Raw genomic sequence first — 15,551 nt, forward strand, 5'->3', positions numbered from 1 at the left:
TTTCCTCTCCCTGCTAAAGAGAACCCTGTAACTAAGAACTAGCACCCAAGTTTGCTTCTTTCCTACTCTCTCCCTGTCTTTTCTCCTTTTGTGTCATGCCTTTTATATGTAAACCTGAGGGCAAAGACAATCTTATTACTGGATTGATGTAAGACATTGTGGGAGCCTTTTACAGCTGAAAGGCAAGACAAAGATGCATTAAATAAATGAATAAATAATGGTGCAAAGGAGGATATCCACATCCGAACACACATTTTAACATGCATCCGATTCACACCTACAGATCCTCAGAGCAAGAATATACGAAACACTGAGGAGTTTCCATGGATATTTCAAAACATGGGATGGGAAAGCTGGATAATGCAGGCCTGTTCTTGTCATTAACATAACCCATTATATGAGTCTCTCTATAATGAATAAAATATTTTACTCTGGTATAAATTCATCTTATCCGTATTCACACAAGCAAGTATCCCCCTTTTCAGCCTGTTTGCCAAAATGGCAAACAGCATTTTAAAACCCTTGATTCAAAAGTGCAAAAAACACATCTTTCCAAGGTATATTACCAAACCTCCAATATATACTTTAATTTAAAGAGGTCCCTAAATTTCCCTTGTCTTTCAATATTCCAACAATGGAGCATATGACTCCAGGAATTCTTTCCTGTTTGATAATTTCCTCCACTTTTTTAAAACCCTGCCCCCCATCACCTGTAATGTGTGAACAGGACCATTTAGGATCCCTCTGTCCCCCAAGGAAAATTCTTGTTCAATCAATGGTTTCAATATTATGAAAACCTTTTAAAGTCCAGATTCACAACCTGATATTTTTATGAAAAAAAAATACCTCTCTGCGCTGACAAGATATCTTGCTTACTAACGGGGATTTATTTTTTCTTTCTGCTCAAGGAGTCACAGAAGCCAACAAGCTGACTTACTTCCTTTTTCAAATGCTTTATAAAAAGCATTATAAAAAAGAAACATTTTTGGCTAAAAATATTCCCCCTCCTACAAGCAAACCTGCATCTCTTTGGCTCTCTGCTTGCTGCATTCTAGAACATGCACATTCATGGACGTAACAAAACCTCTGCAGGTGCAAAGCCAAAATTAAAGATGTGCCCTATCTATGGAGCCTAATCCATCCTCATACCTGAAGATTTTTCAAGTGCCATTCCAAAGCATCCTTTTTTAGATAACATTTTATCTAAAATTAAGTTCTATAAATTTCCATGTCAGCAGTATGTCGTTTTCCCTGGGATTTCCCAAGACAAACATCTGGGAAAGTGGCATTTAAATTACCACAGGATGGATTCTTTGCTTCAAAAACCACTTTTGTTTACAATGTAAAGGATCTTGCCTCAGCACGTGTTAACAAATACTTTCAACTTTGACTTTTGTTACAACTGCATGTAACTGCAGGCACCTTTTGAGCTATTAAGTGGGACATTCTATACCCAACCTGACTTCATATGCTTTATAAAGCTTTGCATTTATGTACAAAGATGTCATTTAGTTTTTGCATTTTCTAATTCTAATTGCTCCTTTTATTCCAGGGACAAATATATAATGCACAGAGCCTCTTAAATCTAAATTGCAAAAACCTGGAACCAATTTAAAGTAGCAGGAAAGTCCTGAAAGCACAGACAAGAAACAAACTCCAAAAGCATTCAAAGGATCTTTAATCTAGAAAGAATGAATTCCCAACGGGTTCTGATTTTAAGCTTACAAACCCTAAGCAGAGTGAATGCTATGGCTGGATAGTTTCTTATGTGGGTTAGCAAGGACGCTAATAAGATCCTGTCAGAAATAACCGACTATACAGGAGGCAAATACATACATATCTATTTTACACGAATGAATGAATTAGATACTGTATTATTAATCCTGGAGAAACTCTCTTGAAGTGAGCATGGCTTGCACAAGAGCATAGATTCAAGTAAGGGTAAGGCAAGATCCTTTTCTAAAGAGCTTAACATCTCATATCAAAGCAGGACTACAAGTCAACCTCAATGGAAAGGATTGGGAGATTACCAATTAAAATAATTTAGTAAGGGTTACATAATATGGCAAAGGATATGGGAGTGGAGTTTATTCCCATAGTTTAAGAGAATATATGTTTATGATATTAGTGAAAGGCCTTTTATATTATGAGGGACTCAGAATAGCTCAAAGCACCTGAATAAAGTAAAACATAGGCCCAAGATATTTAAGGCACAGCTGCAAACACCTGATCTTTTAAAACTAATGAACTGCACATCTGTATAGCCTTCATACATGAAAAAAGTACACAGCCCCACTAAAGCTTTGTGCTGGAGCCAAACTTACCATATGCCTTTTGCAGGTCAGTGGGACAAGAATGTGACAGCGTTTATGGACCAACAATTTGCAGTTGATACACTTGTAGCCTTGCCTTCCGAGACCCCATATCCTTTCACTGCACTGGCCACAGTATGCTCTCTAGGAGGGGAAAAAAAGTATGAATCATCTTTCAGATACACTCACTTAGAGACATCTTCCAGATTAAAAAAAAAAAGGGGGGGGGTTAAAGCATTTTGCACACTGAAAAATTGCTCACAAGTGCAATTTGACAACTTTCTATAGGACTAATAATAGGTGCTCTCATACGTAACTTTCACTAGCTGAAAAGTTAGGGAGCAGATTATTTGTTCAGCAGGAGCAGCAGAGGGAGAGATGGGAAGCCAGGCCACTCCACTGGCTCTCCTGAGACACCCTTTGGCTCCTTTTCTCGCTGAATTGTTTCCGTCCCAGATGGTCCTCTTTAAGAACCTTGTAACTTTAAGAAATGATACTCAAGCTTGCTTTTCTGCTACTCTCCCAATCGATCCATCCCTTTTGTCACATGTTTTCTAGACTTTAGGCCTGAGGGCAGAGATGGTCTTGTTTTTTCTTGAACTGTGAGTTCCTCTAGGAGCCTTTTTGGCTGAAGAGCAGAATAAACATACTGAAAATAAATAAATCTAGCTCAATACTCTGGCAGCAGCTCTCCAGGGTCACAGGCAGAGCTCCCTCTTTCTTGCATTCTACATTTTAACAGGGATTGAACCTGGGACCTTCTACATACAAAAAGCAGAAACTCTACCACTAAGCTATGGTCGTTCCTTGATGATAGCAAACAGAAGCTTGTGCTGTCAGGTACTTTCTATGGGACAAAACAGATACACTAAACACCTCACTGAAAATGCTTCTCTTCTGGGGTTAATATTACTTTTGCCAAAGTAAAAACAAACACCTGGCTTGTGCAAAGCTCTCAGGTACAACTATGGAGCTCCGTACATCCAAGCTACTGGCCTGATTTCAGTGACCCACACTTAATACACATGGAAGATTCAAACCAGTCCCCACAAATGTACATCCTTCAGTGCCCTAATTCATAGTGTACATGCAAAACCATTCACAAATCTACCACCATTACAGCAAGAGGCACTCTGCTTTGATGCCTTCATACAAACACTTCCTTTTTCTTTCATGATGCAAAGGCAAAAGATCAGAATGGGTATTCCATTAGCAAAAGAACAATAAGATAACAATGACTGTGCAGTGATTTCAAAAGATGAGGAGCACAACCTGCTATCACGAAGGGATGAGTAGTTCATTCAAAGCATTGAGAGATGCATTAGATGAAGCTGTAGCATTCAAGAGCCTATTTGCTTGCATTATTTTTTTTTCGGGTCAGTGGAACAAGTGAATAGCACCCCATTCTTGGGTTTGCAAGATGCTCAATGAAAATTTATGCCTCAGTAGAACTATATTGATAAACTTAAAAATGTGTGTATTGGCCTTTTAAGGCTTTTAAGGCTCGATTCTCTTCCCCTCAATATTTTTTAGCTGTATCATCTTGGTTTAATTTGTCTGATTAAAAGCTGATAAAGAAGAACTAATACTTCATAAACAAATCACACATAGATGTTACATACACTTGAGCAGCACTGTGAGAAAACAGAGAAAACCCTAACAGAAAGCTGAAGTGGAAGGTTATCAGCCACAGCTGAGGCTCAAAAAAGTGTTATCTTCCTGCACATCAAATGCTATCCAATTCCCAATAGTACTTCAGGAATCAAAGAAATATGATCTGTGCCGAGTTCCTCAAATTAAGAGGGGCATTTTATTAAGGCAAAATATATCAAAAGGGGAAGTATTTGACTTGTGAAATTAGACAGCATCTCTAAAGAATCTTCCAAATTTGTTAGAAGACTTGGGAATGAGAATAATCCAGTTTACTTTGCTGCCTCTGCCCCAGAAGTGGAAGGAAAGTTGCCAAAGAAAAGCCATCTTGTGCAGGCTATATCTAAACAATAAGCATTCCTAAAAGGAACTTGGGGAGAGGTTTTATTTCTAAATGTTTCTTTGTAATAATATGATAGGGTTATCCTTCCTTTAAAAAGAGCAGCAGTAGGATTTTCTATCCAAAGTGTTCCAATAACTCCTGCTCTAAGTGTTTCACTTGGAGCCTTTTTTTTGCGGGGGGGGGGGGAGAGAATCAAGCCAAGGAGCCTAATTTTTTTTTCTTTGCAAAAAATAAAACAGGATTTCCAATAAACATTTTACTGGCAGGCAAATCAATATTTCAGTCAATATGAACCAATGTTATAATTCACCTGTAAAAGGCATTTAAACAAGGTGGGGAAAGCTTATCAACTTCCATTTTCTTCCAATCATATTCTGGAAACAAGATAATCTAAACATGCAGAAAGAAATATAACCACAGAACAGCTGTCATAAGCCTGCTTCAATATGGCTGCATTTGTAACCTTCAATTTCCGGTAAGCCCCAGTTGCTCCATCCAAAAAAATTAGAAAGTGTGAACTAGTCCTACTTCTTAAAAAATACACAGGGGCCCAACAAGTGGTCTTAGAAAACCAGACATTGCAGCATTACAGAAGCTTAGCAGGTTTAGCCCTGGCTGGCAATAGAGATGGGAGACCACTGAAAGCCTCATATAAGAGTAAGATGTATTTGCATAATAAATTCATTTTTATAACTTAAAGGAAACACATACAACTATCATTCACATTCAGTCTGATCACTAACCTCTTCCCTTCCCCCAAAACAAACATTCAAGTTGAGAGCAAAGCACCACAGTGTAGTCAAACTCTGCTATAGGGATAGGGAAGATCTATGGAGGATATCTCCACAACACCAACTATTTTTTATGTTGTGCCAACACATTACCTTGTTTAAAATACTCCAAATATTCCCAACTACAAAACTTGCTTCTACAAAATCTAAAATGCTCTTAAAAAACAAAACAAAACCCTCATCATTAGATCTGACATTGCTCTCCCTAGAAGGGAATTAATTCAAACTGAAAGTCAATACTTAATCTTGCACCATAACTCAACACAGTAGCCACTGAACCCAACCTGACTTTGCTTGCAAAGTCACACTTATAAATCTAACTCCATTTTCAGCTTAAAAAAACTGTACATCAGACCCATTGGCTGTGTACACCTTGAACTGGCTTAGCATTAAGAATTTGGATTTGTAAGCCCACCCATATCTGGTTCTCAAATAATAGGGGAGGATATGTGGGCATTTAGCAAAATCTATAACCACCATCCTGACTCCTAATTTTAGCCAAAATATATTTCCTGCTGTTCTCGAACAGTAGCTAAAAAAAAAAAGGAGCAAGGACCCCTCTAGCTCTTCTGTAATTAAAACACTCACCCATCACTCCCCTTCACAATGTGATTGGCTTATAAAAAGAGAGTACATAGGATGACCCAGTAACAGCACTCCTGAGTGGAAATGGCCAAGAGTGTGATACAACAACTGAGAAATGAGACGTGCTCCAGCAAAATGTTTTCTAAAATGGAACAGTGGATTGTCAAGAATTTCAGCTTTGCAAAGGGGGGGTGTGTCACTGTGTGGGTAGAAAGGTTCACAATAAACTAAATTTCATTATTTTACAACTTCCTGGGATGAGAATAAAGACCAGCTGACACTTATAGCAGAAAGGAAAATTATATATAATAGGGGGCATTTAAAAAACGTAACTAAGCTACCTAATATCAAAAGCGTATTACTATTTGTCGCATTGCACTGAAGAATAAACCCTAATTTTCAGGCCACAGTGACAATCATGGGAACAGAAGCCCCTGACTGAGTAGCCCTGAAAGCAGTTCTGTGCCTTGTTAGACGTTACTATGGCCCAATTCACACATTCAACTTACCATGTGGGCGGCCGCTTGAAATGGAGCTGTGTGGGAGCAACTCTGTAGCAAGCCATGTGTGTGAAAGCAGCTCCCCATGCAGTTCGGGTGATTTCATCCGCACCACTGCAAACTGAAATTGCCCACGCTTTATAGGAAGACGTTTCACACAAATAGCTTGCCACAAGGAGATGCATCCACATGGTTCTATTTCAAGCAGCCTAAACACACACACACACACAATATATTCAGTTTATGAAAGTTTCTTGCCTGCCTATTTCTTATTAAATGGTACTGCAACAAGAGGAGGGCCTACAGTCTACACAGTAGAATTCACTGCATCTATGCTGGAGAAGAGACGCTTGCTTTTTCCACTTGCTGGACTCCTGCTTAAAGTGTTCACACAAGAAGTCACCCCGAGGAAACTCTAGACCTAACAAAATTTTGTGGAATAAAAAATGACTAGAAGAGGATTGCATTCACAGATGCAGGCTTCCTAACCTTTTCTCCCATACAGGGGGTATACAGTATGACTATTGGCAAAACTGATAAGGACTGATGTGGGTTGGAACCTGGAGGGTCAAGGTTCTTCATCCTTATCCTGCACCTTGATCTTAAACATGTGTACAGGCTAAATCTTTCTGCAATGTAGCTGTAATACCATGTTTTGTGCTGCTACTTTAGTTTAACAATGATCTGATAGCATAGCAAATTGTGTAATTTAACCATTAACTGCACCTGTTTTGGTATATTTACTGTAAGGAATAAAGAACATAAAAAGCTATGCATCTGCTTGGGATAAAAACATCTTTCTTTTACATTCTTGCGGTACATTTGGTCAATTCTGAGAAAGGCCCAAGTCTGTACATTACCCAAATGAGTGAGACCTGCTATTTGTTTTATATTGCGCAATATATGGCACACAGAGTATTAAGCAGAAGTTTTGGCTTTCAGCATGAAATGCACACTTTTACTTGAAGCAGACTCTTTAATATACCGTATTTTTTGCTCTATAAGACTCACCTTTTCCCTCCTAAAAAGTAAGGGAAAATGTGTGTGCGTCTTATGGAGCGAATGCAAGCTATGCAGCTATCACAGAAGCCAGAACAGCAAGAGGGATTGCTGCTTTCACTGCACAGTGACCCCTCTTGCTGTTCTGGCTTCTGGGATTCAGAATATTTTTTTTCTTGTCTTCCTCCTCCAAAAACTAGGTGCGTCTTGTGGTCTGGTGCGTCTTATAGAGCGAAAAATACGGTACCTCAAGCTTTATTTTTTGTGTGCAGAAGAGGCAGAATTCCCACATGAATGTAGTAGTATGAGAAAATGTATTGGTTACAATAAAATCAGGGTAGCATCCAATGTTAGTCCTACTCAGAAAAGAGCCACTGAAGTTAATGATCATGGCTAACAGTTCCATTAATTTCAGTGAGTGTACTCTGAGTATGCCGTATTTGGAGACAACCCTATACCATTTTATTTCTAAGCAAACTTTCAATTAAAAATACTCATATCTGGGATATGAGTACTCATACTCATAGGTCTGGGATCCAAATGGCTACCAATATTTGGCATGCATATGGTGCGCTTCTTGACTTTGCTTCTTTTAAACAGCAGACTCTAGCCCTACCATATTCACAATCTGCTTTTGAAAGCCCCTTTGCTTTCAAAGAAGCCCAAGCCCTTGTATACTGTATGTTCCTCTCCCTTTTTTATAACACTCCCCCCCCCATATCATAAAAAGTAACAAATGTTTTAAAACATCTTTCTACTAGAAAAGAAACTTATTCTAAGGTAAGGACAGAACTGAAATGGATGTACAGAAGGTACTCACAAAGCAGAAGTTTGTGTGTGTGTGTGTGTGTGTGTGTGTGTCTGAAAATTCATAATAGTAGAGTCAGGGGCATTAGCCTTTACATGACTATTTTTAACTAGGCCTCCATTTAGCATCAGAGAACACTGGTACTATTCACAAGCTTTTGAAACTTTGCATACCATTCAGGTTGAGCTTTGTGCTTTATGTGCTTCATAAAAAACTGTTGATCCCAAAATTCTGGTTTAACTGTCCCCTAAAACCTCTTAATATTCAAATTAGAATGCATTGGCATATGACAGCCCCACATTACCGTATTTTTCGCTCTATAACACGCACCCGACCATAACACGCACGTAGTTTTTAGAGGAGGAAAATCTGTAGGCATGCCACCCGTAGGCATTCCCTCCATAACACGCACAGACATTTCCCCTTACTTTTTAGGAGGAAAAAAGTGAGTGTTATGGTGCAAAAAATACGGTAATCTGTGAATCATATCACTTAGATATTAAGACCATAATCAGGAAAGATTTTGCTCACTGCTTATTAGGGGTTCGTGTATACATACATATGTAGATAAGTGTGTGTGTGTGTGTGTGTGTGTGTGTGTGTGTGTGTAGCCATTAAAGAACTCTCCGCCTTTCCCACAAGGCAGCAACAGTCAGACAATCCTTATAATTAACCTAAAATCCAACACTCCCCTGCTCATACATTTTTCACAAAACTTCAGAAGACTGTATTATGTAGAGAATACATGCTGCAGCATAATGGGCTGGGTTAAGGAAGGAGGGGTCTCTGGATTCCTTTGCTTTTATAGATGAAGTCAGACCCTTAACACGGCTGTGTCTTTAGTACATGCAGTAGAGTTTGCAGCTCAGTAGATAAAAATATTTGTGGTTTCGTTAATTAGGTCATATCCATTTAGCTCCTCTGCATTTTAAGAGAATTCTAAGCATCTTAACGCTAATCTACACACAATAGGAAAAAGGAAACGGTGAAAGACAATAAATAGGCTTAGGGGGAGTATTCACGATGCAGACTGGCTGGAAAGGCAGCATGAAAAATATTTATTTGGACACAGACACACACAAAAGGCAAGTTTTCAAATGCATAGAGGAGAAATTAATCCTACATTACTGTCCCCACAATGAATTCAAAGACCTTTTATTCAGTAATATTGCATAAACTGAATTGAGATGAACCAAATCTCTGCCTATTCTTCCCCAGTATAGGAAGCTTCCAGTAGGAAAGGATAATAATTCACAGCACCTCACACAGATATACAATACACACACCACTCCCAAGGCTTTTTGGCTTTTTTTTTTTTTAAGCAACAGTACTCACTCTGTTAAAGCGTTTGGCTTGGAACAGATGCCCATTCACTCTGTACAGCTTCCTCCATCTTCTGGCTCCACGTCGGTAGATTGATTCTAAGAAGGAAATTAAAAAGGTGTAAAGCAGGAGCATAGTAATACCACACGCACTCTACATTGAGCAAGTTGCGCCTTAATCTTGCTTTCCTGAACATCCACGCACAGCTAAATATTGCTGGTAACACAATCTGCTGTCAAAAAGCATCTGGAGGAGATGCTTCCCCCGACCCAGCCTCTCCCATTCCTCCATCCCCCCCCCCTCTTGCTGTTTCCCCTCACATGATTATAATCTTGTTACAGTTCTGTGACTGCTTGCTGCTTCAAGCTCAGGTGAGATGGAGAGAGATAACTGGGTTAAAGAAACAGCATTCCTTGCTAACCCTCATCATGGCAGTCTTGCTGTACCAGCTTTTCATGAAAACATCAAGGATACAAGTTAGCTTAAAAGGATAGTGCAAGAAGTACACCAAACCATACAAATCTTTGCACAGTTATGATTCCCATTTTCCCCATGCTAGAAGATGATGTCACTATTTGATCTTCCTTTTTTAAAAAAAATAAAGAGGGAACAATTCAAGTGTTTTCTCAGTTGTACAGTAATTTTAAAAATACAGAACCAGGACAAAGGAACCTTAGGGACATGAGGACCACTCAGAGAGATACCGTGGCAAGTTAGATTTTTGCATCACCTGCGCTTTCCAGGATGAAATTGGATTGATAGTCATAACTCATCTTCACAACAATTGTGATGCAAGTCACTATTACTGGCATTTTATAGAGAGGGAACAGAGTCTGACAGGTAAGGATTTGCCCAAGGCCATTGAGATCAGAGTCCAGAACACGCTACCCAATGGACTATATATTGCCTTTCACACAGGATTACAAGCAGACATGAGGAACATGATGTGGCTCCTTAAGGGGTGATATAAACAGAGTAAATAAATGTCTAGCTTCACAATTACCACCCCAGAGGTAAGGTGGAGTAGAGGCGATGGCAGCTGTAAGAGCAGGACTCGCTAGCAGTCCACACTGGACGAAAGATGTACTGCTCTACTCATACCCCACAAACAGCAGTGTATAATAACTAGTTACAATTTCCCAAAAGGAAGCAGAGGAGAAGAGGTCAGGTGTACAAAGCTGTTGCTAGTGACTTGGCTAGGTAGCAGGATGTGGCAAAAGTGAAACTCATTAGTCACACTCCTTACTTTTAAACTTAAAAGTTGCTCCTGGAAAAGCCATGTTGTTGGGAGCTACAGTAGGAATTGAATTGTGCCTTAAGACAGACACAATTACATCTTATTTAATAATTTTCAGGTTACAAATTTTAAGAAGTCCGCTCAATGCTTTCCTTAAAAAAAAGTGTACATACGAGTTCTTGGACTTTCTCAGAGAACGCTGAATATTATTTCATCTATTTACGAGGGCGGTCTTCAAATATCCTGACATAATAAACCACAACCTCTGAGATGAGATTTGTGCTGACAGAACTTATTTGGGATCACAGCCACTCTAGCCAAACTGATATGATGAGACAATCTGAAGAATTTAGCACTTTAAAAAAAAGTGTTTTCTGCTTTACTTTGCTTTCAAAATATGCACTAAAGCTATTTTCACCACTAATGAAAGATCTATAGCTTTCCTAAGGCAGAAACTGTTTTCTGAACAAGTTTACTTAGACTTGGCTGTGTAGCAGTTTTAGTTAGGTTATGGCTAATTCAGAACCAATTCCCACTCCCTGAAGAATGAAAAGTAAAAAGTAGAGATAAAAACTAGATTTAAAAGAGATAACAGAATGAGCAACTGAGTACCACAGAAAGTGCCATGTTCATGTTTTAGAAACGTGTCCTACAGTGCTAATACATGTCAAGATTTGAAGAACTACTTTTATATGGAATTTTTGGATTTTTCCTTGAACAGGACCCCTTCAAATATGTAATCTCACAATAGAGTTTGAGTCTGTTCCGTTTTAAGAACAGTTTTTCATGGTGCATAAGAGTTGCCATTTGAAATACAATAGACCAAAGCAGCATCTTGGGTCATTTGGGTCCTGGTTAAGAATGTTAATGTAGGCGGCTGAAACAAGGTACTGTCTTTGAAAAGTAGCACTCATCATGCTCTGCTTTCTCTGAAGGGGTGGAAAAAAGGATTTATTTTAAATAAACACAGCCCTTCAGTCTACAAAACTCCTAAGGTAGCTAACAGATTAACTAAAAAGCAAAGATCATCAATACATTCAATGAGTAAAAACAGATCAGCAGCAAAGACATTATTACACAGAAAACCAATGGATGAAATTTTCCTTTCTTTTAACTTGAAACCATTGCTCCTAGCCTCCGGAGCTGGAGAAAACAAGCTTGCTCCATCTTCCATGTGACAGCTCTTTAGATATTTGAAGACTATCATTTCTCCTCTCAGTCTTCATTTTTCCCGGCTAAACATACCCAACTCCAATCTGTTAAGGAGTTGTTTAAAAAGACATTGAACAACAATGGGTCCAGGACAGAACTCTGTGGCATAATGATGAGGAACCATTAGTTAGCACTCTTTGGGTCTGGCTACAAATCCACCTAACAGTTACCTTGTCCAGCCCACATTTTACCAGCTTCTCCACAATAATATAATGGGATACTTTGCCAAACACATTACTGAAATCAAGATACACTATGTCCACAGAATTTCCCTGATCCACCAACTTGTTACTCTATTAAAAAAAGGGATGAGATTCATCTGGCATGACTTGTTTTTGAGAAACCCATGCCGGGTCTTTGTAATCACAACAACCTTATCTAAGTGCTTGTAGACTGATTGTTTACTTATCTGTTTGATGACATTTCATGGAATCAATGTCATGATAATCGGATGGTAGTTACCTGGGTCTTCTTTTCTCCACTTTTTCTTTGCAAGAAATGGATCTTTCAGATTACCAGGAATTGCCAGCCCACTAATATTAGGTAGTTTTAAAAACTGTTTTGCTTAGAAAAGTGTACCCAACCATGTAATTCTACTATGTGTTTTTAAAAATAATTGCTGATTTTGCATATATGTTGATAAACTAGGTTTACTAGCTTTTAATATTTAATTTTATCGGTATTTTTATGAACATTTTATATTCTATTTGTCAGGGGTTCAGGAGCAGAGGCGAGGGCAAGGGAGGAAACAGAGAGCGAGGGGGAGGAGGCCGAAGAAAAGATGAGTGATGACGACGACCCGAGATCTCCGAGTCTTTCCAGTGAATCAGAAGATTCACAGAAAGGAGCGCCAGTGGCCAGAGCAAGGGGGGGAGCCTAGGGGGACACACCAGGAAGAAGGGTCCAGAGGGGGCTCAGAGGGCAGCAGTTGGAAATCGGGGCCAGCGTCACCAACAGAGCGCAGTGGAGAGGAAGGGCGCCAGGTATCGAGCTCTGGCAGCTTGCAGCAGGGGGGAGGGCATGAGTCAGGAGTGGCCACACCTCCATCGGGGAGCGAAGAAACGGTTAAGCGGAAAGTGGAAGGTTGGGTGCGCGCGCCAAGTTCAAATGCACAGGAAGGTGGCGCAGTAAGCAGCCCGGAAAGGGAGCCAGGTCCTAAAGCCCGACGCAAGGAGACAGAAGGGTCCGGGGGGTCCGCGTCAGAAGAGTCCAGGAAGGAAGAGACAGCGGGGGGCAGAGGGACCCAGAGAAGAATGGTCAGGCGGAAAAGGTGGAGTAAGGCTAGGGTATTAAGCTGGTGTACAGGAGGCGGAGACTCAGACGTAGCTTCGCCGGTCTAACCCATAAGACGTAGAGCTGCACGCAGCAGCTTGAGAATGGAAACTGTAACTCAATAAAGACTTTTATAAAGTGAACGCTGGCTAGCGTGATCCTCTGTGAGCTAGGATCTGGAAGCAGCTCTGACACTATTATATTCTATTACTGATAAAGTGGTGTATATATTCTGTTATATAAATAAACGCCTGTGGAGAGTAGAAACAGAAGCAAAAGTGAGTGAAGTAACAACAGCACATTTTACCTTTTTACAGTAGGCTAGTTTCGACTCACACACGTCTCTTTCTATGCTCCACCCAGGCCAGCAGAAGGCATTATCAGAGCTCAAGGACACATTATTGCCAAGCAAAAGTACTTGAGAAGTGAGTGAGGCAAAGCTGGTGAGATGGATGTAGCCTGGGGAGTGAGTGAGTGAGTGAGTGAGTGATAGTGTGTGTGGGGGGGGGGGAGGAAGTGTGAGAAGAGTCCTGAAGGCCAGACAGAGAGGGCTGCATTTGGCCCCCAGGTCTGAGTTTCCACGCCCCTACTCTAGCAGCCTCCAAGTGAAGATTGATGCAAGTGACTGTTCTAAAAGTACTTAGCAAAACAAGTCTCATTAGGCCTGTTTTGCCCAATAATAATAATAATAATAATAATTTATTATTTATACCCCGCCCATCTGGCTGGGCTTCCCCAGGCACTCTGGGCGGCTTCCAAAAGAATATTAAAATACTATAATACATCAAACATTAAAAGCTTCCCGAAACAGGGCTGCCTTCAGATGTCTTCTAAAAGCCTGGTAGTTGTTGTTCTCTTTGACATCTGGTGGGAGGGTGTTCCACAGGGAAGGCGCCACTACCGAGAAGGCCCTCTGCCTGGTTCCCAAGAGTCATACTGCATGAATTATGTCCAATATTCATTACCCACAGAGATTTTATTTTGGCCTGAAAGCACCAGATCCTTCCCATTTATTACACAGAATTCCATTTGAAGAAATCTCCCCTTTCTGCATCCAAGCCTAGTCTGTCTTGACCAGTCAGAAGCTGAAGGCCTTAAGAAAAACAAACCTTGATGAGAGTTTTTATTTCAACATCTATTATTAGAATATTCATAAGAAATTGTAGTAGTTTCTATAAGAACTGTATGCCCAAGGTTTGAAATAATACATTTGAAACCAACTATGTGACACACACCAATGCTGCAATGTGGAACTAGTATTCCTAAAAACAAAATAGGTAACTAGTATTAAACACACAAGCAGGACACAAAAAAGTATGTATGAGACAATGCTTAGAAGCAATTCTAAAAAGACATTTTTCATTCTTTATAATTCGGGGAGGGGGGGAATCTCTAGAACAGCCTTCCCCAAGCTGGCACCCTCCAGATGTTGCTGGACTACAACTCCCATCAGCCTCAGCCACCATGGCCAACGGTATGGGATTTGAAGGGCCACACATTCCCCATCCTTGCTTTTACAGTATATAACAAGAATCCTAGGAAAAGGGGAAGTGAAGAAGGAATGAAAGAATGGCGAAAGGACACCTATTTCCTTTTTAACATTCCAAGACATCTCATCTGCTATAAAATGCTCAGCATCAGGCAGTTAACCCCAATCCTAGCCCCTCTAGAACAGCAATAAGGAAAGTCTTGGTGTGAAGAAACACCTGTCCTTTCCTGCACCCTCTTCTACAAAAATTCCCTCCTTAAGAGATGGGAACAGTACTACGAGACTCCATTCTCCAGGCTGGCAGGCAGGTGTCCTGAACAAGAGCACTCCTCTGAGAAGGTAGGAATGCCCTACACATTTTTGTAGGAGACCCCAATAATTCAGTTCCAAAATACTACATTTGTTTTAGTAAAACACCAGGGGACTCAGCACAAAGAGAAAGGGACAACTGTGGCAGCTTCTAGATTGCTGCTACCTAAATTAAATGAGGCACATATGAAGATCTGGAGGGTTTTGATTTTGACAGAGCCTCCTTAAATGGAATAATCCTGTAGCAATTCTTAAACAAAACTTAAAATGTAGTCAGAACCAACTAAACACTTATGTAAATGTGCTTTAAAAGGCAGCATCTCTTGAATTACCTCAGAGCTGGGAATAAAATGTGCAGTGTTTCAAAGCCCTTAAAATACATTAGGACTACAAGTCTTAATTAGTATAACAAACATTGGGAAAAAAGTTTCAAACAAAAAAACACCAATGCATTTAAGAGAGACCAAGGCAAACAAAATGTCTATTTCAAGGCCACTGAAGATCCCCTCCCCCAGCAGCTCAATGCAACTCACAGCTGAAATACCAGTGCTCATAACAAAAATGTCCTTGAGGCAGGGACTCTTAAGTGCAAATATCTTCAAACTCAAGATTTTAAACAGAGTTGACAGAATTCTGGCATTGGTTGGAGAGATTGCTAATTCCAATAAAGGACTTCAAGCAAATGCTTAAAGCAGCATGCAGAATTCAGATGCTTTCAAAT

At 40.0% G+C, this 15,551-nt stretch overlaps 1 protein-coding gene across 6 annotated transcripts in view; it reads right to left on the minus strand.

Moving 5' to 3' along the window:
* The window catches only part of PRKCZ (protein kinase C zeta), a 98,908-nt gene that overhangs the window by 25,294 nt on the left and 58,063 nt on the right, over positions 1–15,551 (minus strand). For all 6 annotated transcript variants that reach the window (XM_081201555.1, XM_081201556.1, XM_081201553.1 and 3 more), the window contains 2 exons: positions 9,324–9,409; positions 2,325–2,456 (listed from right to left, as the gene is read on the minus strand). In XM_081201555.1, the coding sequence (XP_081057681.1) occupies positions 2,325–2,456; positions 9,324–9,409 (218 nt within the window). The remainder of the gene's footprint in view (positions 1–2,324; positions 2,457–9,323; positions 9,410–15,551) is intronic.

Source organism: Podarcis bocagei (genome assembly GCF_964188305.1).
Source record: "Podarcis bocagei genome assembly, chromosome: 7".
NCBI lineage: Eukaryota > Metazoa > Chordata > Lepidosauria > Squamata > Lacertidae > Podarcis > Podarcis bocagei.